Consider the following 27,984-nt stretch of genomic DNA (forward strand, 5'->3'; position numbering starts at 1 on the left):
AAAAGGCTGAGAACCACTGTATTAGACTTTACAACAAAGTTATTTGCTTCTTTGGAAAAGTATATCCCGATCCGTTCCTTAAAAAACTAAAATGCCATGCAGTCGCGGCATAAAAAAGAGGAAATCAAAAAGCGGTCGTGGGAAAAATTAGAGGAAGGCAAACGAAAGGCATATATCTTAAGTAGAGGTGAGAGTTTTATAATAGGAAGAGGTAACCTGGCAGAAATAATTGAGGTACTATAGTTTGGGAGAAAGAGAGGATTTGGATAATGTCAGCAGGGAGAAGAATGAAAAATTAAAAGAGGCAGATAAGGAATAAGAAAAGATTAAATCAGACTATGAGAGGAGAGAGGTAAAATGGAGATAGATAGGGGTATCTATATCCACGGTGAACAGAGGAAATTGTTTGGGGACATAGAACAGAAAAGACTGCCTACTTTCCGGCCAATTCAGAAACCAGTTGTTCTTGCTGTAAAACCTCACATTGTTTCCTCCTGACAGGCTATTGAAGAAGAAGGAGGGAATCCTGATGAGGTTCCCATGGCCTCAGAGAACACTAGCAAGAAAACCCCCAAAAGATCTATAAAAGGTACAAAACAGTTTTTCAGTAAGATTGAATTACATGTGTGTATGTATGTATGTATGTATGTATGTGTTCAGATTGCAAACCTGTGGGGGGTCATTTTTTTAAAAAAGATGCAGCTTGATGCTAGATAAATAAAAATAAGTGGGATCTGCAGCACTACTTGGCTTTGTCACACATTCTTGCTGCTAACAGAAGTCATTTTTTTCTCTACGTGACTTTTTAACGCATGGTTCCTGAACATACTTAATCTTCTGAGCAATTTGGGAATTGTGGTGTCCTTTGGTATTTTTAGAAGATAGCTTTTTATGATTCTCCAATCTCTGGGTTAACGAGAGCTCGCAGATCCGCTTTTCTATTTCTTAGCAGCTCTGTCTTGGGTCTAGTTATTTTACAATTCATCACCAGAATTTGCTGTTCGCATAGCTGATCTGTAGCATCCTTCAAAGTCAGGGATGACAATTGTGCAAGTATTCTGAGTTAGGAAACAGTGGTCAGCCAAGTTTTGTCTGTAGTCTTTTATTTTCAGTAATCACATTAAAAATGATTCTTAACACGCTTCAAACTCTTGGTGATCAAAATCTGAATTTTGGAGCACAGTTTTATTCAGTGTTTTGCACCTCAGTATATTTTGTCGAACTATAGGTGCTTAGTTGCCCTTGGGCTACATAATAAAATTGACATTATCTGGCAATAAGAGTTTCATTTGTATGATACATTTGTGTGTAATGTAAACAAGGCGTGGCATATTTAAAATTATGTTTGGGTTTTTTTTCTTTATTTACAGTGAGGCTGGCAGTTATTTTACCCCTCTGTAAATAAAGGCAGCGTATCGCCGGCTTGAACTTTTAGTATATTGTTTCTAAGGACTATCAGTTATGTTAAACTTCCTAGCAGTATATTAAAGCTTTATTCTTTTAGGACGTAAATCAGAAGAAGAAGGGGGCGAGGACAATGGATTGGAAGAGAATTCCAGAGATGGACAGGTATGGTTGCGGGGAGGGGGGAAGAAAAATGTGTTGTTTCTTTGAAAGTTTTCAAGTTAACAGTAAGAATCGGTTTCCCTTTTTCTTTCCCACTTCAACTACAGGAGGATATTGAAGCAAGCTCAGACAATCTGCAGGATATCGACATGATGGACATCAGTGTGTTGGATGAAGCTGAAATAGATAACAGCAGCGCCGTGGACTGTGGCGATGACTACCGGTCTGAAAGCATTCTTGATCCCGACAAGGACAACCTGGACATGGAAATGAAAGAACTTCCAGAGCAGCTGATGGAAAGCGAGGTAGATCATCGGGGGGGGGGCATATTTCATTATTTATATCATGCCGGAGATGTGCCCGCCAAGATTAAGGCTGACCACTCAGAACCAATACGAAGACCTCGCTCGCCTAGTTAGCTTGGGGGATCCAGTGGGGAAGCATCACAGTGGAAGGTGGCTGATCGATTAACAACTGATCTTATCTCCCCTCCATCCTGCCCCCACCCTTCCCTATCTTTGATTGGATCGTAGCGTTTGGCTTGTATTACCTGTTTATAGATAGTGAATGCTCCAACACTGGAGGTTTTTAAGAAGAGGCTGGACAGCCATTTGTCCGAAATGGTATAGGGTTTCCTGCCTGAGCAGGGGGTTGGACTAGATGACCTCCAAGGTCCCTTCCAACTTTACTACTACTATTATTATTATTATTATTATTATTATTATTATTATTATTATTATTATTATTATTATTATTATTATTATTATAGATATTTATCTTTTATTATTGTAAGCCGCCCAGGGTTACCCTGCGGTAAAGTGGGCAGCCGGTAAATTTTATAGCTAACTACAGATAGTCCTTGACTTACGACCACAATTGAGCCCCAAAATTCCTGTTGTTCAGTGAGATATTGGCTGAGTGAGTTTTGCCTCATTTTTACAACCTTTCTTGCCACCGTTGTTAAGTGAGTCACTGCAGTTGTTCAGTTGGTAATACGGTTGTTAAGTAAATCTGGCTTCCCCATGGACTTTGCTTGTCAGAAGGTCCCAGAAGGGGATCACATGACCCCGGGACACTGCAATATGAATCAGTGACCAAGCATTGGAATTTTGATCACGTGATCATGGGGTTGTTGCAGAGGTCCTAAGTGTGAAAAATGGTCATAAGTCCTTTTTTTCCCAATGTTGTAACTTTGAACGGTCACTAAACAAACTTGTAAGTCGAGAACTACCTTTAACAGAAACAAAGGGAGGGGAGAAAGAAAGAAAGAGAAAAGAAAGAAAGAAAAGGAAAGAAAGAAAGAGAAAGAAAGAAAAAGAAACTCAGTCCCCTATTGTTTTTCTGCTGGGTATAATGTAAATAAATTGAAAGATTAGCTGCATGCGGCCAGTTTCACTCCTCTGTCCTGGCTCAGCGTGCTATTTCTGATGCCTTTCCTTCAGCAGTTGGAATGTTCACAGGACTCCTCTGGCATTGCACAGGCTGAACGTCACTGGGAAACGAAACCTGGTCCTAGCTAAGTGTGTCAATGAAATGTGTTACTTCTCCAGCACAGGAGATGGAGAATCCACCAATGGGTTTTCTCTGTCTGCCTGCTCTTGAGATCAAGTTAGCCAAACTTGACACGCCCCCCTGTTGCTAGGGGATCCCGGTCTTGACTTGGTCTCAAGCTCTTGAAGACATGTCAGGTTTGGCTCTCAGATTTTAGATTATATTTAGCAGGTCAGAGATCCATTGGTGAATTCTCCTTGCCTCAACCATTTTTCTTTAGCATACAGGTCAGTTATTCCTTCCTTGAGTTTCCCCAGACTGCTTTCACAGGAGCGCTGGGATCAGCGCTGCCTCAAATCGGCCGATTTGAGGCTTGAGGGATGGGGGGGGTTCTGCCAGTTGCTATTCGCAGTAAGCGTATGTAACGCTGGGGCACCAACATTCATATCCTGCTGATGGATTTTGCCTCGATAGATCAATGATCAGCTTCTGAAAGGTGTACCTGTTATTTATTCTCTCAGGAGAACGGTGATGAACTTGATGACCAGCTAGAGGCTGCTTCCCCTGACTTGGCTGAAATGAAGGTAAGTTGCTAGCTCTCAACAGGCTTGGGAGATGTGTTGTAATCATTCAACCCACAACTTTTTTTTTTCAAAGGTGCCAAGTTAACTTGCCTTCTGCCCTTGTCTCCCAAACCAAGCCCAAATTCTTTAGCATCCCCCCCCCCCTTCTATCTCTCTTAGAAGAAAGAGCAGTTGTGTTGGCTATTTCTGATCAGTGGGGCCTGGTGATCACTCAAACAGTTTGCAATTGACAGTTATGGGGTGGCTTTTGCTTCCCTTGCCCGCTGTTTTTATTTTTTTGACGAGTTGTGCGGCTGTAATTCTATTTTTACAGGGCCAAATCAGACAGGTACACCAATATTCCTTCACGCGGTTCAGATTTCAACCCATTATCCAACCCTATGGAATTTATGGAAATAAATTTTAATACACTGGAATTCTGAGGGCTGAGGAGGCAGTCTCTTCATAATAATATTATTATTATAATAATAATAATAATAATAATAATAATAATAATAATAATAATAAAGTTGGAAGGAACCTTGAAGGTCATCTAGTCCAACCCCCTGTTTAAGCAGGGAACCCTATACCATTTTGGACAAATGGCTGTCCAGTCTCTTCTTAAAAACTTCCAGTATTGGAGCATTCACTGCTTCTGGAGGCTGGTTGTTCCACTGGTTAATTGTTCTCACTGTCAGTAAGTTTCTCCTTAGTTCTAGGTTGCTTCTCTCCTTGATTAGTTTCCACCCGTTGCTTCTTGTCCTGCCTTCAGGCACTTTGGAGAATAGCTTGACTCCCTCTTCTTTGGGGCAGCCCCTGAGATACTGGAAGACTCCCATCATGTCCCCCCTCGTCCTTCTCTTCATTAAACTAGACATACCCAATTCCAGCAACCATTCCTTATATGTTTTAGCCTCCAGTCCCCTGATCATCCTTGTTGCTCTTCTCTGTACTCTTTCTAGAGTCTCAACATCCAATTCCAAAAGTGCTTTGTTGGGCCAGATAGCTAAAAGAGCTTTCTTATGGCAGACATTTACAGAATTTTACTTTCAATAAATTATTACGCTATTTTTGTGATTATTTTTTTTTTACTGGTTTCTTAAATTTTTGGACTGAGTTCTGTCTTATAAGGGCACCGTCTTTTTTTCCCCTATGACTACTTTAATCTTGATTATACTACCCTTTTTTCACAGAAAGGTGTATAAATATCAGAAGTTCTGTGTTGAGCTGTTTGCACAGGCAGAAATGGATTTAAAAGCCTTTTGTTTTTCTAGAAGCTTGGCAGCTTATGGCTGAGAAACATGGCGTTTGGAAAAGAAATGCCTGTGATCTGGTGATACCCTGGGAATTAAACAAGGAGCTGGTTTCAGCCCTTGAGATTTAGATTCCTTATATGTTATTACAGTATTGACATACTGTGACCTAACTATTCCTTTTAAAAATAACAGCAGGAACTTCGCCTATGTTTAAGAGTCCTAAATGGTTTAGGGCGGTGTTTCTCAACTTTGGCAGCTTGAAGATGGGTAGACTTCAACTCCCAGAATTCTACCCACCCTCAAGTTGCCAAGGTTGAGAAACACGGTTGGTTTAGGGTTTTGTAAATATTCATAGCTAAGTGCAAGGTAAATACCAGATGGCTGCGGCTGTTTTGTTGTTTTTGTTGTTGTTGCTGTTTGTTTGTTTAAGGAATCGAGGCCTTGAAAGAAGCCATTAGATCATGGATCCTACCTTGTATTCATTTCAGAAATTTAAATTAAACATCCCCAACAAATGGCTGGTCAACCTCTGAGCCATCAAACAAATAATATCCTTCCACCCCTTTGAATCATTGAGTCCACTTTTGTTTTTGTTAGATATTTTTCCCCTTGATGGGGTTGGATTAGAACAGGGGTCCCCAACGTGTGTGCTACAGCCCACTACCGGTCCGTGGCCTATTCGCAACAGGGCCGTGTGAGTGGCTGGCGGGTGCGCATGTGTGTCTACACGCACAGCCCCTCTCACATGAGCGTCGCAAGCACTCTTGGCCTCGCACGAGCAGTGGGTCTTATCTGTGCGTACACGCCTCTGTGCCTCCAACAAAATCATCCCCTCTTTCTTCCTTCCCCCCCCTCTTTCGGGCTGCCAACCTGGAAAGATTGGGGAACTCTGGACTAGAAGTCCTCCAAGGTCCCTTCCAGCTGTTATGTTGTTCCCTACTAATTCTGAATGTTAGTCTTCTTGACAAGACATCTGTAATTCTGGATCACAAACTCTTTTTTGGTGACCTGTTTTCCCCTTTTTTAGACTCGTTGTTAGTTGCGAAGTCTTGCGAAGTCGTGTCCAACCCGTCGCGACCCCATGGACAACGTTCCTCCAGGCCTTCCTGTCCTCTACCATCTTCTTGAGTCCATTTAAGCTCACGCCTACTGCTTCAGTGACTCCATCCAGCCACCTCGTTCTCCGTCGTCCCCTTCTTCTATTGCCCTCAATCTTTCCCAGCATCAGGCTCTTCTCCAGTGAGTCCTTCCTTCTCATTAGGTGGCCAAAGGACTTGAGTTTCCACTTCAGGATCTGGCCTTCTAAAGAGCAGTCAGGGTTGATCTCCTTTAGGACTGACCAGTTTGATCGCCTTGCAGTCCAGGGGACTCGCAGGAGTCTTCTCCAGCACCAGAGTTCAAAGGCCTCCATTCTTTGACGCTCAGCCTTTCTTATGGTCCAACTTTCACAGCCGTACATTGCAACTGGGGAAACCATGGCCTTGACTATACGCGCTTTTGTTGGCAGGGTGATGTCTCTGGTTTTTAGTATGCTGTCTAGATTTGCCATAGCTTTCCTCCCCAGGAGCAAGCGTCTTTTAATTTCTTGGCTGCAGCCCCCATCTGCAGTGATCTTGGAGCCCAGGAAGATAAAATCTGTCACTACCTCCATTTCTTCCCCATCTATTTGCCAGGAATTGAGAGGACCGGATGCCATGACCTTGGTTTTCTTGATGTTGAGTTTCAAGCCCACTTTTGCCCTCTCCTTCTTCACCCGCATTAAGAGGCTCTTTAGTTCCTCTTCACTTTCTGCCATTAGAAGTGGTATCATCTGCGTATCTTAGGTTGTTGATATTTCTCCCGGCAATCTTAATTCCAACTTTTGATTCATCTAGCCCCGTTAGATTAGACTCATCTAGGTGCGCATCTCGACTACATGACTCTGGCCTTTTTTTTTTTTTTTTGGCTTCTTCTGTTGTCTTTCTTTCTCCCACCTCTCTTGCAACTGTACTCTTAGTATCTCCGAATATTTTCAAGTACGCGTGGATTAAAAAAGTATCTATAGAATCCTCTTACTACGTGTTTGGAAACATTTTTTTTTTAAAAAAAAAACAAGTTTTATTGGTTTTTTCATTTTACAAACAAGTGCTTAAGAAACAACGTGGTGGCAGGGCAATCAATTGTCCACAAAACAAAGTCATATTCATAAAGTTCGAATTAAGTATTAAAAACCTCCTCTCTTTTCCCTCTAATGACATATTATATTCAAATTGATATATTACAATACAACTAAATCAGTCATAGCAATCCTCAATAATCTTTCGTCTAAATAAATCTACAAATCCAAATCCTGTGTTGAGTTTAACTATTTCACTTACTGTGTTCCATATTTCTAATCTAAATACCTAGTTAACACTTTGGGGGTCTCCCCATAACCCTTTTCCTTAACATATTCAATAAGCATTTATTAATATCATTTCTTCCTTTTTCTTATTCCTCTTCCATTACAAATGACTATCAATTCTAATAAGAAAAGAAAATATTAATTCAAATCAGAAAGGGGGGAAAAAAGAACAAAGAAAAAAAACAGACAAAAGAAAAAGAAAAGATACCTTTTTATTTCTATTCTTTATAATCTAACAATCAATCCCTCAATATCTGTATCAAATTTCTTTAACGTCCTCCCAAAGTTACTGTATCCAAAACATATTAATACATAGACAAAACAAGTTATTATTAAGTTCAAACCTTAATTAATTTTTATTCAATCTAACCTCTTATTTAACTGTCTTAAGCCATAAATCAATCCATATCTAATAAGCCTTTTAAACCCATTACCTAAAACCTTAAGTCACATTCTTAAATCTTATTCTAGCTTTCCTTTTATGCCAAACCGGTTTCCATAACAAGGCCTCTATATCAATGAACAAGTCACTCTTTATGCCTTGTAGAATCCTGTTTGGAAACATTTTAACGACTCTTTTAAAATCCCAGTAGTTGCTTAAGAAAAGTACTTACCGATTTCACAAAATAACCTTGTTCAGTATGAGATTGCCATAAAGGGATCAGTCAAGAGGAGCAGATTACAACCATTTAATCTCAGGGTCTTTTCTAGATAGACCTAGAAGTCACAATATGAACATAGAAGCAATTATTTTCCCTTCGTTTAATATTTTTTTTCTTTCCTGTTTTTTGCCACAGGATTTGGAAGAGCAACATTCCGAACCAGGTATTTTTCTGTTAATTTCTTCTATTTTTAAAAGTACAGCAGAGGTAAGGGGCCAGTTCTTGGACTTTCTAGTTGTATTAATTAATTAATTACATACCGGACAACCCACATAATTCTCTAGTGTGTAATTATCTGGAATGCAATCACGATTCCATCTCTGTGAATTCATGCCTGCCACTTAAGAAGGGCTTTTTTTCTAGACCTGGGAGAAAAAAAAAACATTTTTTTTTAAAGTCCTCTCTAGCTTCACAAATACACTAGAAGAAAGTTAAATGTCAAATAATGAAAGCAAATCCTATAGAACAGATTGTGGTATGTGATTGTGTGATCAGTAGAGCAGAAAGGCTAGTGTAAAAGTTGCCCTAGGGAAACGTTGTGAGTCACAGCTTAAAGCAGAAGAAGCAAGAAGAGAGGTTCTACGTGGAAATTCCATAAAAAAAAAAAAATTACTATTTGCTTTTCTTGGAGTTACATGTTCATGCATCATCAGAAGACATTCCAGTTTCCCTGTTGGACCGCCATGCTTTAAAACCAAAATGAAAGAAAGAAATTCAGAGTTTGAAATGGAAATGTGTGTTCTTGATGCATTCTGTTTAAGCCTCTTGGAATTCTGGAAGAAAGAACCTCTTGAAGATCTCTCAAGAATGAGCCAGACAGCTTTTGTTAAAACTGATAAGATCAGGGTTGGTTTTTTTGTTTTGTTTTTTTCCCTTCATAGCGTATGAACTTTTCTAAAAATTATGTCTTAGCGTTAGGCATTTGAATGTGATATACAGACAGCGTTTTTTTTTCCAGTTTCTGTGTAGCTTATAACCGTACTGTTAAGACTGGCAGCCATGCCCGTTCCGCATATGTCTTTGCTATGTTTCCCTGGTGATTAAACCTTGTGCCATTCTATTCCTGTTAAATCTATAGAAAATGAGAAAATGCTCGACATTTTGGGTGACACTTGTAAATCTGAGTTCCTTAAAGAAGATGCGTCTGAATCGGAGCAGGCGCAGGAAGCAAATGAACCGTTCCCGGACAAAAAGGAAGACGACGAAGACGCGCTGGCTGCCAGCACCCAGTTGGACGAAGACCTTGTAGATACAGACAGCCAGTCAGGCCCGCCGGCGGCCAAGAGCCAAGAGGACGAAGCCAAGCTCTTAGTGGTAGCGAAAGGGGAGCCCAGCGAGCAGACAGTTGAGGAAGCCAAACCGGACTCGGACTCTTTAGCGGTAGAGAGCAGGAGTGGAGGTGGAGGTGGAGGAGGTGATGGTGATGATGATGATAGTAGCAGAGAAGCTCAAACTCTGGAAGCCAGTAGTGAGGCAACCGCGGAATCGGACACAGGTCCCCAAGTGGTTAGTCCAGAGGCCGAGAAGATGGAAGTGAAGGCTAATGTTGAGGAGGAGCCCTCTGCCACTAGAGAGCCCTCTGCCCAAGAGGGTGGTGATCAGAACACGAGGTTTGTTTCTCTCCGTTTTAGCAGCAAAAGGAAAATACCAATCCCTGATCTGCTGTGTCAGTATAGCATCCGTCCAAAGAGCAGGGTAAGGTACCAGCCAGTATGATACCCAGATTTATAATCCTGTAAGCCTTGATAACAGGTCGGCCTCTGTCTAGAAAACTGGATGGAGAGGTTAACACTTTCCATAACGGAGGAAGACTATACAGATGCAATAATTGAGAGCAGACGTGTCAAACCCGGGGTCCGGATGCGGCCCGCGAAGCCATCCTGGAAACAGTGAGGGAACGGCCCCCGCTGCCTTGGCCCTGGCCCAGGCCGGCCGGGAGCCCATGTACAATTTTGTGGTGGCCATCTATGCTGAAATGCATTCACTTTTAGCTCCATAAGGCCCCCCCCCTTGCATGGCCTGAGAGGAACAGCGAGGCTCCTCCAGTGGACCATGCCTTGGTACTTGCCCTGGTCCCACCCCACTCCTGCCCAGGCCCCCACAGGTGCCCTTGATGCGAACGATGTAGATCTGGCCACACCCACCCAGTAGGCCACACCCATTCTATCCACGCCCACCGAGTAGGCTGCACCCACCCTGGCCACACCCACCCGGCCCCCTGAGGGCAACCGCCATGCTGATGCTGCCCTCAATGAAATTGAGTTTGATACCCCTGATTTAGAGCTTTCCATTGTCTCTTTTCTCAGGGCTATTTTTTTCCCCCCCTGTCCAAGATCCAAGACTGGATACATCTGATCCACAGGGTGGAACGCCAGGGCCTGTCTAGAAATCAGTCAGATAGAGGCTACATAGGAAAGGGGGGGATTGTTACAGACGCACACCTGCAGACACGCACACTTAAGAGGACAATAAAATCTTTTTTAAAAAAAAATCACCTGGCCCCTGAAGAATGTGTAGGAAAACTAGCCACACATTCAGACCATCATTAGGACAACCTGGTACAAATGGTGGCTTATGTTAGAGTACAGGTACTCCTCGGCTTGCAATCGTTCATTTAGTGACAGTTCGAAGTTACAACGGCACTAAAAAAAAAAGTGACTTACGACCGTTTTTCACAGGACCGTTGCGGCATCCCCAAGGTCACATAAATCAAAATTCAGACGCTTGGGAACAGACTCACGTTTATGACGGTTGCAGCGTCCCGGGGTTGCGTGATCCCTTTTTGCAACCTTCCGACAAGCAAAGTCCATGGGAAAGCCAGATTCACTTAATAAATGGGAGTCACTAACTTATCGACTGCCGTGATTCGGTTAACAACCTTGACCAGAAAAGTCGTAAAATGGGGCAAAACTCAACAAATGTCTCACATAATAACAAAATTTGGGCTCAGCTGTGGTCATCAGTTGAGGACTACCTACATAATACAAATTTGTGGTGATATTACAATATTTAAGCAGGTATCTAGTGCTAAATATGACTACTAGAGAAATGCAAGGACGCAGCTACGTACTTTCTGTACTTCAAGGCAGTAATAAAAGCAAAAATAACTGGATTCCTATCTGTAAATAGAACATATATCCCCTCATCCTCCTCCTTGAATCAAAAGGGAGGGAATTTTGGAAAAATTATGGCATCTGTTTATTTCACCTCTGATTCTTAAGAATGTTAATCTTCCTCTCTTTTTCAGTTGTGTAAGTAATGGGTTAATACTGCTAGTGCTTAACAGTTTTATTAATCCATGTATAATATGGGCTGGTACCTTAGAATTCTCCATTTTAGACAAAATGCTGCCTTTTTCCTTTTTTTATATGTGTACATATATAGATAGTTGGTCTATAAGAAATTAGGGTATTTCTTCAATTTGGCCTGCAAGCCCACTAAAATTCCTTGCTACCCTTAAAAAAAAATCCTTTAGGTTTTGTATTTCCCCTTTCTTGTGCATTAAACATTGTTTTGCAACTTTTTTATTTTTTTTAATCTTTATAAAGTTCTTTAAGTTTCTAAGCTTAAATTGTGAGTACTATAAGGCTGCTTTTTTTTTAATTCATTGATTCGCTTACGTTTAAATTGGGTAGGTATTTGCATTCAAATGAATTTTTAAAATACATTCTTATATATCTAATAACCTTTCCCTCTTTCATTTCCTGACTCAATTTTCTTTTCCTTTCTCTTTTTTGTTCTTAGTTCTGAGGAATCCAAAGACCCCAAACAGGCTACAAAAGAGGAAAAAGGTATTTGTATTCCTTTGTGTAAAACTCTTTTTATCTTGTCCACCTAACTGAGGAGAAGATATTTAAATGTTTGATGGGTTTAACGCGTGACCTCAGCTGATGCTTCATGACCTGAGTTGAGATGCAATTCTACGGGGTTTTTTGTCAGTTAAAAAAATTAATAATCGGCTTTAGCATGATGCCACTGATACTGGATACTATCCTGCAGATGGCAAAGATTGATGAATTTTGACATTACGAAGGCAGTAATTTCGGGCCCCTTTTGCAAATATCTCCTTCATTGGCACTCGCCAGTGGATGCTAGCAGTTGAAACTAAGATACAGGGCCTCAAATAAGACTATTGCCACATTTTCAGGCATTAGCAATAGCACTTAGACTTATATATCGCTTTACAGTGCTTTACAGCCTTCTCTAAGCGGTTTACAGAGTCAGCATATTGCCCCCAACAATCTGGGTCCTCATTTTACCGGAAAGAATGGAAGGCTGAGTTCCACCTTGAGCCGGTCAGAATCAAACTCCTGGCAGTGGGTAGAATTAGCCTGCAATACTGCCTTCTAACCACTGCGCCACCACAGCTCTTATACATTTATAGGCCGCCCATCTCACCATCTAGTCACTCCTAGGATAAAACACTCAATAGAAAACAAAACCATCGTTAATTAACATTAAAATAAAAAAAAACAGCTAAGGAAGAAAGCAACATCCAATGGGGGTAGAGGTGGAGTCTTAACCCATTAACCACCTCCAGAGTGAGACAACCCCCCCCCCCCCCCGAGCCAGGTTTCAAGGCTCTTCCGGAAAACGAAGAGGGTGGGGGCAAATCTCACCGCAAGGGACACGATGTTCCGGAGGGCGGGAGCCATGGCAGAAAAGGCCTTTTGGGATCCTGCCAGCTGGAATCCTTTGACCGACCGGTCCACAGCGTGCTCCTTCTGCGTGCATGGGTGGGGGTGAGCCAATCCCATTGGGGTGAGAACAGAGGTTTTCGTGCAGGGGTCTTCAAACTTGGCCCTTCAAACGCTGGCTGAGGAATTCTGGGAGTTGAAGTCCACAAATCATAAAAGGGCCAAGTTTGAAGACCCCTGTTTTAGTGGAACATAAAAGAGGGGGTTTTTTTGGGAGTTGCGTTCCTTTCAAAGGGTGGCAGCAGCGATGGTGGCTGAACTTCTCACATTGCACCTTGTCAGGTGATTCAGTTTTCTCTTTCCAACTAGGTCACAGTAGCACTAGCACCGGTCGGAACTTCTGGGTCAGTGGCCTCGCTTCCAGTACCCGAGCAACTGACCTGAAGAATCTCTTTAGCAAATATGGGAAAGTAAGGCTGCTCTCATTTATTCCTTAAATCCAAAGGTGATCTGCGTGGTTACAGGTTCTTTTTAATCTTTGAATTTTATTTTATCTTGAAATTGTTTAAATCAAATTCATTCTTTAAATTAAACTTTTATCTTTAATTTTTATTTTATCTTTTTGTGTCTCGGTATCTAGACACAAAAGGTTTTTTTTCCCTCTTGTTGAACCTGAACACTGCTGAACATCAAATTCTCACAACACTGTCTTATGTTTAGGAATATTTATCCATGTAGTAGGGCTGTATTACTACTATCCTTCTCATCTTTCCTATTACCTCCTTCTGTTGGTATCTTATGATTATATTATTTTGTTGTTTGTATGTACACTGAGAGCTTGTGCACCAGAAACAAATCCCTAGTGTTTCCAATCACACTTGGCCAATACAGAATTCTATTCTATTTCATTCCATTCCTTTCCTTTCTTATTCTATTGTATTCTATTCTATTTCTATTCCATTCCATTCTATTCTGTTCCATTCCTTTCCTTTCTTATTCTATTCCAGTGATGGCTAACCTTTTAGAGACCGAGTGCCCAAACTGCAACCCAAAAGCCACTTATGCATCGTCGGGTGCTGAATGGGCGTGGCCCATTGGCTGGATGTGGCCCATTGGGTGGGCGTGGCTGCGATGGTAATAGCAGACTGGGTGGGACTAAAAAGTTCAATCAATTTCAACTTTGCGAGATTTTTTTTTTCCCCACGAGAAGTTGAAATTGACTGATTGATTGAACCTTCTTTTTTTTGCACACGGCGGCAGAGGCCTAAAGCGAAAAGGTTTTATAAAACCCAGCTGAAGGCCTAGGACTAGGGCGACGACGCGCGTGCCCAGAGAGAGGGCTCTGAGTGCCGCCTCTGGCACCCGTGCCATAGGTTCGCCACCACTGTTCTGCTCTATTCTATTCCATTCCTTTCCTTTCTTTTATTCTTTCATTCTAATTTCTATTCTAATCTATTCTCTCCCTTCTAACATGAGGGCTTTGGTGTAGCTCTCGTTCAGCTAATCCTCCACGTCCTCTAATCAGGATACAAGCAATAGCATTTAGTCTTATATACTTTACAGCATTCTCTGGGCGGTTTACAATGTAGAAACAGTTCCATATTGTCCCCAACAATCTGGGTCCTCATTTTTACCAACTTCAGAAGGATGGAAGTTTGAATCAACCTTGAGCCCTCTTAGGAGCAAACTCCAGGCCGTGGGCAGAATTTGCCTGCAATGCTGCATTTAACCACTGTGCCACCACGGCTCTCCATTCTGTCACAACACCACACTCCCCCCCCTCCCAAGCTTTTTAAATCAGTCGTAAGTCAAAGAGTATATGTACATTGTGTTTAAAAATTTAGGTGGGGGTAAACAATGTGAAGCTGTCGTCTCTGTTCCCTTTAAGCGGTAAGGCTAGTTCAGTGATTGTGAACCTTTTGGACTCGGTTGTCAAAAAATCAGAAAATGCCCACCTTGGCTCTGCTGGCGTCTCACACGCTTCAGCCTCACTCTGGGCCTCCCTCCTCTCTGGACTTTCCAGGTCCTCCCAAAGTCGTCGTGCAAGAGTGGCCTCTGAAGCCTCAGGAAATCACGTGACAACGTTGCGCGATTTTCAGATGCTTCAAAGGCTGCGCGAGAGCAGGGCCTTCTCACACAACTTCCAGAGAGTCGGGAGATCTTGTGTGTCGCCAGACACGACAACTGGGCCAGTGGTTGGTCTTTAGAAGGCTGCTGGGCGAGATGGATCTTCAGCCAGCAGTCCCCAAGACCGTGTGTGCTTTCTCTCCTCCAGGTGGTTGGTGCCAAAGTAGTGACCAACGCTCGCAGCCCCGGTGCTCGCTGTTACGGTTTTGTGACAATGTCCACAGCGGAAGAAACTACCAAATGCATTGCTCATTGCCACAAGACGGAGCTGCACGGCAAAATAATCTCGGTCGAAAGAGTAAGTGGGGCCTCCCTCCTTCCTCAAGGCCCCAAACAGGTGGGAAAATAATCCGTGGCTTCTTTTTTCTGACGATCCAATATACTCTCAGGCAAAGAATGAACCTGCCACAAGGAAGCTTCTGGATAAAAAGGACAGCGAGGGGAAGACCGAAACGTCATCTGCCGATAAGTAAGTTCTGCAACTTGCTTTTTTTTTTTTTTTCTTACCTTATTAGATGTGCTCATAGTAATGTAGGCAGTTTACTCCTCTCCCCCGCTGTCTTCAGAAATCACTGTCAAGCGCAGGAAATCAGGTGCCAGCTTAGAGTTCAAAAGTATTTCTTTCATGCTATCTAGTCACAAGAATCTGATCTACTAATGGTCAAGGCAAATCGGCATCAGATAAGAGTCAACGGACTTGGTAAAACCACAGTTGGACTACTGCATCCAGTTTTGGTCACCATGATACAAAAATAGGTTGAGAGTGCAGAGAAAAGAAACAAAGATGATTAGAGGGCTGGAGGCTGAAACATATGAGGAACGGTTGCAGAGTATTAGTTGTATTGTTGTTGTTAGTTGCGAAGTCGTGTCCGACCCATCGCGACCCCATGGACGACGTTCCTCCAGGCCTTCCTGTCCTCCACCATCTTCTGGAGTCCATTTAAGCTCACGCCTCCTGCTTCAGGGACTCCATCCAGCCACCTCCTTCTCTGTCGTCCCCTTCTTCTCTTGCCCTCCGTCTTTCCCAGCATCAGGCTCTTCTCCAGGGAGTCCTTCCTTCTCATTAGGTGGCCAAAGTACTTGAGTTTCAACTTCAGGATCTGGCCTTCTAAAGAGCAGTCGGGGTTGATCTCTTCTAGGACTGACCGGTTTGATGGCCTTGCAGTCCAGGGGACTCACAGGAGTCTTCTCCAGCACCAGAGTTCAAAGGCCTCCATTCTTTGGCGCTCAGCCTTTCTTATGGTCCAACTTTCACAGCCGTACATTGCAACTGGGGAAACCATGGCCTTGACTATACGCACTTTTGTTGGCAGGGTGATGTCTCTGCTTTTTAGTATGCTGTCTAGATTTACCATAGCTTTCCTCCCCAGGAGCAAGCGTCTTTTAATTTCTTGTTAGTTGTATTAGCCGCTCTGAGTTATTTATAAAAAATAATAATAAAGGTGGAATATAAATGAAAATAAATTAAATTAAATGCCCAGGTCTGCTCTTAAACGTTCTTAAACTGTTTTTCAGGAGTGCCAGTGCGAAAAAGAATGAAAAGGCTGATTCAAAAGAAGATAGTAGCAAAGCGGATGAAAAGGACGAAAAGGGGAAAGAAGAACAGAAAGCTGGATCTGCCGATCAATCTAAGACTCCCAAATCAGGTAATTTATTGCTGGGGGGGGGGGGAAACAACCCTAAGTTGATGTTTCTCAACCTTGGCGACTTTAAGATGGGTGGACTTCAACACCCAAAATTCTGGGCTGGCTGGGGAATCCTGGTTGAAGTCCACCCCATCTTAAAGTTTCCAAGGTTGAGAAACATTGCCCTAAGCCAGTCATGGCAGACCTTTTAGAGACCGAGTGCCCAAACTGCAACCCAAAACCCACTTATGCATCGCCGGGTGGGTGTGGCCCATTGGGTGGGCGTGGCCCATTGGGTGGGTGTGGCCCATTGGCTGGGTGTGGCCCATTGGGTGGGCGTGGCTGCGGTGGTAACGGCAGACTGGGTGGGACTAAAAAGTTCAATCAATCAATTCCAACTTTGCAAGATCTTTTTTTTCCCGCGAGAAGTTGAAATTGACTGATTGAACCTTTTTTTTTTGCACGCGGTGGCGACGGCGGCAGCGGCCTAAAGCGAAAAGATTTTATAAAACCCAGCTGAAGGCCTAGGACTGGGGTGATGGTGCGCCTGCCCCCAGAGAGGGCTCTGAGTGCCGCCTCTGGCAACCGTGCCATAGGTTCGCCACGACTGCCCTAAGCCATTCGTTGCTGGCTTCTGCCAACAATTGGATTGTCATGCAATTTTTTTGCTTTTACATAGGGGGCAAAGGGACGGAAAGAACCGTGATAATGGATAAGTCCAAGGGTGAGCCAGTTATTAGCGTGAAGACCACATCACGATCAAAAGAAAGAGTAAGTAGAACGTTAAACTTTCCTTGTCACAATTGTTGTTTGCTGGATTTTGTTAAAGCAAGGGAAGGAGACAGGCCAGTTTTACTGTTTTATCCTTGAGAAGTTCGATATTGTTTCACCTTCATTTGCTACACACAATTACTGAAACATCAAGACTTCCCCCCCCTTAATCTTCATTTTGAAGGCACGCGTTGGCCGTTGTTAGAAAAACATTAACAAATCAAATAAAAATAATTGGATAACTGAAATGCGATGAACTACTTTGACACCTTTTTAGGCTTTGGAAGCTTTTTTTCCTTGTTCAGAAAAGTTTCATTAAAGGTTGTTGTAAGCAAAAATACAAAAGTTAAAAGGAGAGAACGATGTAAAAGGAGATGAAAAAGAATGAAAAATAGCAGCGACTTCCAACTTTTTTCAGTGCAGTAGAATAAAAAAAACAATTACAGCCTCAACCTTTTACTTTACTTTTCTAAATACTTCAAGCCTTATAGCAATAAAATCATTCTAATCCTAAAAGGCTAAAATTAGAGTTTCATTTTTTTTCTAGTTTCAAGTACAAAATCCAGAAGTGGTTTCCAAATGGAAACAAAAACTACATATATTCTTTTCGCTTTAATTCAAATGGTCGATTTTGCCATCTCCTTCAGCTCCATCATCTTTGCCATCCATTCTTCTGTTGTGGGAAATTGTGTCTTTTTATCTTCGTGTTTTGGAAACTTGAAACTAAGCAATAAACATCCTTTCACCCTCTATATTGCAAATGGGAAAATCAATGTGAAACCTTTTTAAGATTCTTTATTGAAGTTGATTCTAACTGTTAAGTAATAATCATCATCATCTTAAGTCTTAAGATGGGCTCAACATCTTTACGCCCAGCAAACCAAAAGATTTTATAATATATATTTTTGCATAATCCAGACTATCAAAGATTGAAAACATATGCAGGAATTGGGTATGGCTATTCTAGTGAAAAGAAGGACGAGGGGTGACATGATAGCAGTTTTCCAATATTTGAGGGGCTGCCACAAAGAAGAGGGGGTCACCCTACTTTCCAAAGCGCCTGAAGGCAGGACAAGAAGCTACAGGTAGAAACTAATCAAGGAGAGAAGCAACCTAGAACTAAGGAGAAACTTCCTGACAGTTAGAACAATTAACCAGTGGAACAACCTGCCTCCAGAAGTGGTGAATGTTCCAACACTGGAAGTTTTAAAGAAGAGACTGGACAGCCATTTGTCTGAAATAGTATAGGGTTTCCTGCCTGAGCAGGGGATTGGACTAGATGACCTCCAAGGTCCCTTCCAATTTTATTATTTTTGTAGGCTTGGTATTTTGTAGGCTTTGATATTCTTGATGAAGTATAATGTTTTAAGGATAACGTTAAATTTAGATCAGCGTACTTTAAAAGAAAGATCATCTTTCATCTTCCAAAAATACCAGGACGTAAAATAACTTAGTAGCCTTCATAAAATAACTTAGGAGCTGCTTTGAAATCGGGAGAAAGGAAGACAGAGAGGCTGAAACCCTGCCTTTCAAAGACGGTTTGAAATCGGGGAATTCCCTAGCCAAGTTTCCCCTTCTGAAGCCTGTTACAGACAAAGTTGGGCTAGTTTGTCTAGCACAGGGGTAGGCAACCTCGGCTCTTTCATGACTCATGGACTTCAACTCCCAGAATTCCTGAGTCAGCATAGGAATTCTGGGAGTTGAAGTCCATGAGTCATAAAAGAGCCGAGGTTGCCTACCGCTGGTCTAGCAGTTGTTCTTTTGGAACCTCGCGGCAGAGAGGCAGGCCTGGCTTCTGGAGCCAAGATCGAAATAGCCATTTCCTTGATCTTCATCCCCTTTCCAAATGAATTAGACGTTGCAACCTTGTGCTGTGTCTTGAAATGCAGAGCGAGAAGAGCCAGGAACGCAAGTCGGAGAGCCGAGAAAAGAGCCGAGAGCGACAAGGCGACGTGCCGTTCAACAAAGGCAGAGAAAGGCGACCGAACGAAGAACAGCACCGGTGAGACCCACAGGCCATGGAAGAGGCTCAAATCTGTGCTTGCGTTCAGATTCTTTGCCTCTTTTTCTTTTTTTTTAACTTGTGTCACGTTTACTTAACAACCTTCTCCATTTTGGGTTTGCAGTTCCTATCATAAATGTCTGTGGAGATTCTCGGTCATCCAGGTCCTGGTTGTCCCCAAGGTGCTTTTTCAAAAAGGCAATTGGGCTTCCTTTGTTTTTCTTTGAAGTCATTTCGCTTCTCATCCAAGACGCTTCTTCGGCTCTGACTGAATGGTGGGGAATGGGAGGATTTAAGGACCACAGGGAACATAACTATAAAGCCTTCCCTCCTCCGCCATTTGGTCAGAAGTGAAGAAGGTTCTTGGTGAGAAGCAAAATGGCTTCCAGGAAAGACAAAGTCCAGTTGCCTCTTGAAAAAACACGTTGGGTTCCCATCATATCTAGCCATTGTGCTGATAGGGAATGACCACAGTACAGTGGTGGCGAACCTATGGCACAGGTGCCAGAGGTGGCACTCGGAGCCCTCTCTGTGGGCACACGTGTCGTTGCCCCGGCCTTGCCTCCCCCCGCGACCCCCTCCTCACCAGCAACCCCCCTGGAGGAGAGTCGCCCCCGAGCGTGGCCCACGTGGAGCAGCGCAGCCAAGGACATGGCAGCCAGGCAGCGTAGACAAGACTCTGCCCTCATGCCCCATCCCGCACAGTTGATGCTGTGCGGCGCGGGCAGAGGGTGTGGCCACCATGGCGCTGCTGGGCTGCCTGGGCGATCTGCGGTGGGCCCTGGAGGCGGTGAGTGGCCCTGCGGGCAGGTGGGGTGGAGGTGGAGCAGGGGTGGGGCCAGTTTTGGGCACTCGGTCTCTAAAAGGTTTGCCATCACTGCCATAGTACATGTAGTCCTCCTTACAACCAGCTTGATGACCACTCAAAGTTACGACAATCCCCCAAATCATCTTTGGAATTCCAGAGGCCCAGTTCCCTCTCCATCGGTCACATGACGTCATTTTGGTGAGCTGCAACTGACCTGCATTTATACTCCTGTGCTTGGCAATCACGTGATCATTGTTTGTGACTTTTTTTTTTTTTTTTTTTTGCCAAAAACAGGCGCTCGCTTCCGGTTTCTGGCGAAAACACTCCATAGCAAACAGTTGGTTCCCTTAACAACTGCAGTGTCCGCTTCGCAACCACCAGGTTCGCTTAGCAACCGTGGCACAAAGGCTGTAAAATTGGGCGCCGACGTGTGGTGACTTGCTTAACCATATTAACTTAGGGCTAAAATTGCAGGCTCAGTTACAGTCGTAAGTCGAGGACTACCTGTAGCCGAGCACAGTGGGAGAACCCCCAATTTAGTGAGGGCTGATCTTTTGATGTGTCCGTCTAATATTAAAAGATCTACCTTTTGTTCTACTGAAGCAAAAAATTAATACAAACAATTGCAATGTGAATAACTAATCGAGGAGGTACAGAACCCGCGACCTCTGCTCTGCTGTGTTTCGTTTATTTTTAGATTTTACTTACAGGTAACTCAAGGTGGTGAACATATATAATACTCCTTTCCCCTATTTTCCCCACAACAACCATCCTGTGAAGGGGACTGGGCAGAGAGAGAGTGGCTAGCACAAAGTCACTCAGCCGGCTTTCATGCCTAAGACAGACTAGAACTCACCTTTCCTGGTGATTGGCCCAATGTCACCCAGCTGGCTTTCATGCCTGAGGCGGGACCAGCACTCCCAGTCTCCTGGTGATTGAGCCAGCGTCAACCAGCCAGTTTTGCTGCCTACAGTTGGACTAGAACTCATTCTCTCCTGGTGATTGGCCCAGCATCACCCAGCTGGCTTTCATGCCTAAAACGGGACCAGAACTGACTTCCTCCTGATATCTAATCCAGCACCTTCACCATTATGCCACCCAGCCAGTTCAGCATCTAAGCCAGAAGTAGGCAACCTTGGCTCTTTTATGACTCGTGGACTTCAACTCCCAGAATTCCTGAGCCAGCCATGCTGAAGAGAAAGGGAGAGGTTTCCAAGTTGAGCCATGCTGGCTCAGGAATTCTAGGAGTTGAAGTCCACGAGTCATAAACGAGCCAAGATCGCCTACCCCTGATCTAAGCAAACCGGCCCAAAGGGGACCAGGCTTGCTCACTCATTCCTTCCACGGGAAGCCCGACAGCAGGAGTTCGAAGGCAGAGACAGCCTGCCAACCAGAGCCAGCCATCCTTTCTCTCTCCCTTACAGCACCGGCGATCGTCGAGAAAGACAGCGCTTACGCCTGCAATCCCTCTGGGAGCAGGAGGAGCGGAAGAGGTTGGAGATCACCCGGGAGAAGCTGGAGTTTGAACGGGCGCGCCTGGAGCGGGAGCGGATGGAGCGGGAGCGCCTGGAGCGGGAGCGGATGTACATTGAGCACGAGCGGAGACGCGAGCAGGAACGGATCCAGCGGGAGAGAGAGGAATTGCGGCGGCAGCACGAGCAGCTGCGCTACGACCAGGAGAGGCGCGTGGCCCTGCGGAGGCCGTATGACATGGATGGGAGGTGAGGGTCACATTTGCAACTGTGGGCCAGTTGAGAGGTCCTCGGCGCCCTCTGAGCTTGGTTGTTTTCTTGCAGACGTTTCATGACCCAACTAGGTAACATCATCAGTGCTGGAAGGAAGGAGTTGGAGGAGGACTGTGGGGTCCTTGGCGCTCTCTGAACTTGGTTGTTTTCTTGCAGACGTTTCATGACCCAATTAGGGAATGTCGTCATTGCTAGAAGGGAATGTGGAGTTTGCTCTTTCCTGGCCCTGATGATGTTCTCTAATTGGGTAGTGAAACCTCTGCAAGAAAACCACCAAGCTCAGAGAGTACTCAAGACCCCACAGTCTTCCACCTCCTCCACTCTGCAAGCCTCACTCCCTTCTAGCACCAGTGATATTACCTAGTTTGAGTAATGAAACGTCTGCAAGAAAACCACCAAGCTCAGCACCCAGGACCCCACAGTCCTCCTCCTCCTCCTCTTCCCCCCTCCTCTCCACAAAGCCCCCTCCCTTCTAGCACTGATGATGTTCCCTAGTTAGGGTAGTGAAACGCCTGCAAGAAAACCACCAAGCTCAGAGAGTACCCAGGACCCCACAGTCTTCTTCCTCCTCCTCCTCCTCCTCCTCCTCCTCCTCCTCCTCCTCCTATCTACAAAGCCCCTTCCCTTCTAGCACGGATGATGTTCCCTAGTTTGAGTAATGAAACACCTGCAAGAAAACCACCAAGCTCAGAGAGCACTAAGGACCCCATAGTCGTCGTCCTCCTCCTCCTCTTCACAAAGCCCCCTCCCTTCTAGCACTGATGATGTTCCCTAATTAGGGTAGTGAAACGTCTGCAAGAAAACCACCAAGCTCAGCACCCAGGACCCCACAGTCCTCCTCTTCCCCCTCTCCACAAAGCCCCCTCCCTTCTAGCACTGATGATGTTCCCTAGTTAGGGTAGTGAAGCACCTGCAAGAAAACCACCCAGCTCAGAGAGCACCAAGGACCCTCCATTTCAACCCCGAGCTACAAATATTTCTCCTTTTTGCAAATCAGGTTTCATCCCCTTAGATTGGATCCGCCAGCAACTTAGGAGATGGGGGGGGGGAAGGTTTTTTTATTTTTTAAGGCTGGTCTCTTGACCTCCTCTCGCTTGCAGGAGGGATGATCCCTACTGGCCCGAAGCCAAGCGGATGGCAATGGACGATCGTCACCGTTCCGATTTCGGCCGCCAGGATCGGTTCCATGACTTCGATCACAGGGAGCGTGGGCGGTACCAGGGCCATCCTCTGGACAGGTAAGCCGGGGAACGGAACGTTTCGTTTTCCTGTTGGGGAAGTTCTTTATTCAACTCCCAAGTGTACTTGCCCAAAAATGGATCGCAGGTAGTCCTCACTCTGTGACGATTCCAAGTTACTGTTGACCCCCGCAAAAGGTACATGATGCCAATTTCAAAATTCTGGCAGCCACAGATGCTTCCCCCCCCCTCCCGATCATGTGATCCCATTTAGGGCACTTGGCAACTGGCTGTTCTGTCCCAGCCTATGTACATCCTTGTTACTTCACAAAGGCAACCCCTGTTTTAACAGTAGACTGGAAAATAAACCCTTTTTATTTGAGTTACAGACCTAATAATTGTCCAGAAAACAAAAGCAACCGAACACTTTTCCAAGTGTTTTGCTTTGTCCAAACGAGTCAGACAGGAAATAATTCACAGGCAAAATAAACAGACCATAATCTCTTGACACTGCCTCCAGCAGCCAGCCCTGCCCACACATTCCCTTTTTGTTATGCAGCCCCCAAGGCGTGGCTTCTCACTGCTTTCTCCTCCTCCTCTGAAATCGCCCCATCGCCTCCCTCTGTCCTACTCGTGTGACCTGCCTATGTGTACGAGAGTCTCTGAGGCAGTGGTTCTCAACCTGTGGGTCGGGACCCCATTTGGGGTCGATCGGCCATTTCACGGGGGTCGCCAAGCAAGGCTGTCCGCCATTTTTTTTGTCCGCCATTTTTTTTTCCCTTTTTCGGCGGGTGCCTTACCTCCCTTGGACACCCGGTCGACCACCAGCCGGACGAGGCAGAGACGGCGAACGGTCGATGCGGAGCCGGCCGTGTCCCCCGCCTTGGTGCGTACGCGCCGCGAGGGCCCGTCCCTTTCAGGAGCTGAATGCTGGCCAACCCATCAGGAGCTGAATGCTGGCCAAATCAGGAGCTGAATGCTGGCCAAATCAGGAGCTGAATGCTGGCCATTAGTCCTCGACTTACGACCGGTTGGGGTCACGGCATTAAAAAGGTTGAGAACCACTGCTCTGAGGTCTTCCAACTATGCTTCCTCCGAATCCACAAGTCTTAAAGTTGCTAAGTTTGGAGAGCCCCGATCGAGAGGAAGAAATTCTTTTCTCAGTTTCTAAGGACTTGGAGAGAAAAAAAAGGTTCTGAATATTTGACCTACAGAGAGTTGGAATATTATATTAATTTATATATTTTGAGCTGAGAATATTATATATTAATATCCGTGTCTGCTAGGCCCTTTAATCAGCATAATTTTTAGAAAAAATATTTCTCATCGTAACTCTTGCTTCTGAATATTTGAAAATTGGGACCAGAATTTCCACTGCTAAGCAAGGAGGTTGTTAAGTGAGTCATGCCTGGTTTTGCAGTCTTTTTGCCACGGTTGTTAAACGAATCAGTGGAGTTGTTAAGCCAGTTTTGTAACTGTTAAGCAAATAACGGCTTCCCCCATTGACTTTGCTTTTCGGCAGCCAGGTGAGAAAGTTGCAAGTGTCAATCACGTGGCTCCAGGATGCTGCAACCATTTGTAAACACATGCTGGTTGCCAAGCGCCCCAATTTTGATCATGTGACCTTGGGGACACTGCAACAGATGCTTAAGTGCAAGGACCGGTCATAAGTCACCTTTTTCAGTGCCGTCGTAACTTCGAACAGTCGCTAAACGGAATGGTTCTGTAAGTCAAGAAGTACCTGAAGAAGTTCTTTGAGAGCCAGCCTTGAGCAATTAGTATAGCATAGGTCAGTGGTGGCGAACCTATGACATGCGTGCCAGAGGCGGCACTCAGAGCCCTCTCTGTGGACACGCGCGCCATGTCCCAGAGATGGCAACCGTCCCTCTTCAACCAGCTACCCACTAACTTAGCGAGGTCCCACGTGGCCGGATGCATCCCTCCCCCCCCCCCCGTCCCATCCCTCCTGGCCTCGCATGCTCTCCTTTTCCTGGGCACAACCCACTGCATCGTCTCCTCAGCTGTCGGCCAGCTGTCCAGCTCAGAAGCGGCTTCTCTGAACTGCTGGTGGTGGGCTGCGGAGCCCCAGAGTGCACCAGTCGAGGGGCGGGCAGGCTGTGACTGCTGACGGACACTGTTGGCCCCCATGCACTCGCTGGTGTCTGTGTGTGAGGGCCGATGGTGTCAGGCAGCAGCCGCCCCAGCTCTGCCTCGACATGCCCTGCGATAATGGCACCCCCACCTTGCCTCACCTCACCCCACAGGACGGGCCTCCTGCCAGAGACCCCTGAATTTCCCCCAACCCGGCCCCCACAGGCGTCCCTCCCCACGAGCAACATCGAGGTGACCACACTCACCCAGTGGGCCACGCCCATCTGGCACCCGGCGATAAGTGGGTTTTGGGTTGCAATTTTGGCACTCGGTCTCTAAAAGGTTTGCCATCACTGGCATAGATTATGTATGACATTGGGGATCAATCCAGGGCATAAATTTGATATGACTGTATTTTATTTTCCCAGGAGAGAAGGGTCCCGGGGGATGATGGGAGACCGAGAAAGGCAGGTGAGTTGTGTTCGTTGTGCACTTGAAAGGAGGAAAGATTGAGAGTGAGAACAATCAATCAGTGGAACAACTTGCCTCCAGAAGTTGTGGGTCCTCCAACACTGGAGGTTTTTTTTATGATATTTTATTAATTTTCCAATTTTACATTTAAGTATTTAAAAAGCAGCGTGGTGGCTGAGTTAACCAATAGTTTAAGCTAACACAGTTCTTATTATATCAACTCAGTAAAAACATCATTATTACATTTATCAATAAATTTTAACTTATACTTATCTTGATTATTTTTTACATTCAATCTTCATAAACAATCCATATCCTGTTATTAATTTTTTCCCAATTTTTAGTTTCCCATCAATATTCCAATTTAACCTTTAATATTTATAATTTTCAGGCTTTCGGTAACCAAGATTTCCCTTATCTCAATTCATAACAGTATCTAATATCCAAAATACACATTTTATCTATTTGAATATAATCTTGTTCTATTTCCTAAAAGTTATCGATTTCCCACCATATTAAATCATCTACTTAATAATACAATATCCCCTTTAATAAATCAAAACCATTATATATATATATATTTCCCGGGTTAATCAATAAATCAAACAAATTCATAATAATTAATTATTTTTCCTTTTAGGTCTAATTTTTAAATATTAAACAGATAAAATCCTTATTTTCAACTAATTTCCAAATATTTTAAATAATGACCAGATTTCCCCTTATCTCAACTTCTCCCTTTAGCCCTCTAATTAATAATATGAAATCCCCTCTAATAAATCAAAACCCCAGTTTTCTTCAGCCTTATTCTGGCTTTCTTCCTTTGCCAACTAGGCTTCCATATCGGTGCTTTTAGATCACCAAATAGATCTCCCTCTATTATTATATATGTTATTTGAAATAAAGGACACCCATTTAATTGCCATTTTTTGGGAAGGACTAGACTGGAGGTTTTTAAGAAGAGATTGGACAGCCATTTGTCTGAAATAATAATCGCGTTTTCTGCTTGAGCAGGGGGGTGGACTGGAAGACCTCCAAGGTCCCTTCCGACTGTTATTTTGGGATGGTATAATAAGGTCTCCTGCCTTGAGCAGGGGGGTTGGTTTAGATTACCTCTGAGGTCTCTTTCAGCCCTATAATTCTGTGTTCTCTGCCATTCCTAAAACAGAAGCTTCAGGTTTCGATTTTATAGACATTTTCAAAATTTTCTGGACCAACCTAAGTATCTGGTTCCAGAATCTCTTCACACTCTGGAGCACTTTTGAGAAGGCAGTGCTTTGCAGCTCTTGAAAGCAGACCTTTAAAAATCCCAATGCTTGTGAGCTTCTGGTGTTTCTTTTCGGGCAGATGAGCCACCAGACAAAACAAGAACTCGTTGAAATGCTTACTGCAGCCTTTGTGTCTCTGCCCTACCTTTGACTTCCCCTTGTACTAGGGCAGGGGTCTTCAAACTTGGCCACTTTAAGACTTGTGGACTTCAACTCCCAGAATTCCTCAAGCAACCATTCTGCTTTGGCTCAAAGAATGGATTACACTGAGAAATAAACGACTTCTCTACTTAGAGGGACATGATCTCCAACTAGGCTGGCATGCGTTTATTTGGTATGAGAAAAAGCAAAGCACATAAATATTTTCAAAATCATGCCATAATGAATGTACTTACTGCTCTCAGAGTGGGAGAGAATTAAACATAAAATATATATGAAAATACCCGAGTGGCTTTCAACAATGGAAGCATTTGCATACCCAAACTTAATTAATTATGATAAACTTGTTAGCTATAAAGACATTTTGGAAAAGACGGAAAACGTAAAGACAGGCAAACTCTTCAACAACAAGATATTGACTTAACATGGTGGTCCTATTTACAAATTCAAACAAGATATGAAAAAGATGTAAAATCAATGGGATTTTATAAAGATCAGACACCACTTGATAAAATGTTTTTAAAAACGGATGAAAACTTGATTAAAAAAACTTTATAAATTTCTGCTAAATTGGAAGATGGAAGAGGAACAAGTAAAAGAAACAATGATAGAAGTCCACAAGTCTTAAAGTGGCCAAGTTTGGAGACCCCTGTACTAGGAAAAACCTGCTGCATAGCTTCAAAAATCTTTGCCTGCACCCCTACCTAACATTCCTTCATATGCCAGTTGGATAATTGTTCTTATCTCCTTCCCCTCTTTCAGCACTATGCAGAGGAACGCCACAGGGATCCAGATCGCCACTCCAGAGAAGGTTGGGGCAGCTACGGGTCAGACCGGCGTATGAACGAGGGGCGGCGAATACCTCCCCCGTCCCGGTGAGTGGCATCCATCGGTGATCACATTCAAATGGCGTTGAGTCCAGAAACCAGTTAAATACAAACAGAACATGGGTGCAGGGAGTCCTTGACTTAACGACAGCCATCGAGACCAGAATTTCCCTCATTTAAGTGCAACTGTGTCATTTAGCAGTGGCAATCCCTGCCCTCTTGATTGCCATGGTTAATTGAATCCGTCGATCATTAGATTTGGTGACTTCATGCCAGCTTCCCCACAGCCAAAGTCAAAGTGGGGAAGCTGGCAAGAAGTTGCAAGTCCCAGGCTTGCAGGTGAGTAAGTGGCTG

At 44.2% G+C, this 27,984-nt stretch overlaps 1 protein-coding gene across 1 annotated transcript in view; it reads left to right on the forward strand.

Moving 5' to 3' along the window:
- The window catches only part of SAFB (scaffold attachment factor B), a 39,240-nt gene that overhangs the window by 3,505 nt on the left and 7,751 nt on the right, over positions 1-27,984 (forward strand). Inside the window, exons 2-18 of the mRNA XM_029286769.1 lie at positions 502-589; positions 1,505-1,569; positions 1,674-1,871; positions 3,579-3,641; positions 8,057-8,084; positions 9,000-9,531; positions 11,666-11,712; positions 12,928-13,028; positions 14,834-14,983; positions 15,075-15,154; positions 16,201-16,331; positions 16,990-17,081; positions 18,971-19,083; positions 21,316-21,612; positions 22,737-22,874; positions 25,334-25,376; positions 27,566-27,678. Of these exons, the coding sequence (XP_029142602.1) occupies positions 502-589; positions 1,505-1,569; positions 1,674-1,871; positions 3,579-3,641; positions 8,057-8,084; positions 9,000-9,531; positions 11,666-11,712; positions 12,928-13,028; positions 14,834-14,983; positions 15,075-15,154; positions 16,201-16,331; positions 16,990-17,081; positions 18,971-19,083; positions 21,316-21,612; positions 22,737-22,874; positions 25,334-25,376; positions 27,566-27,678 (2,279 nt within the window). The remainder of the gene's footprint in view (positions 1-501; positions 590-1,504; positions 1,570-1,673; positions 1,872-3,578; positions 3,642-8,056; positions 8,085-8,999; positions 9,532-11,665; positions 11,713-12,927; positions 13,029-14,833; positions 14,984-15,074; positions 15,155-16,200; positions 16,332-16,989; positions 17,082-18,970; positions 19,084-21,315; positions 21,613-22,736; positions 22,875-25,333; positions 25,377-27,565; positions 27,679-27,984) is intronic.

This window comes from Protobothrops mucrosquamatus, unplaced genomic scaffold (genome assembly GCF_001527695.2).
Source record: "Protobothrops mucrosquamatus isolate PMUCROS unplaced genomic scaffold, P.Mucros_1.0 scaffold4875, whole genome shotgun sequence".
Lineage (NCBI taxonomy): Eukaryota > Metazoa > Chordata > Lepidosauria > Squamata > Viperidae > Protobothrops > Protobothrops mucrosquamatus.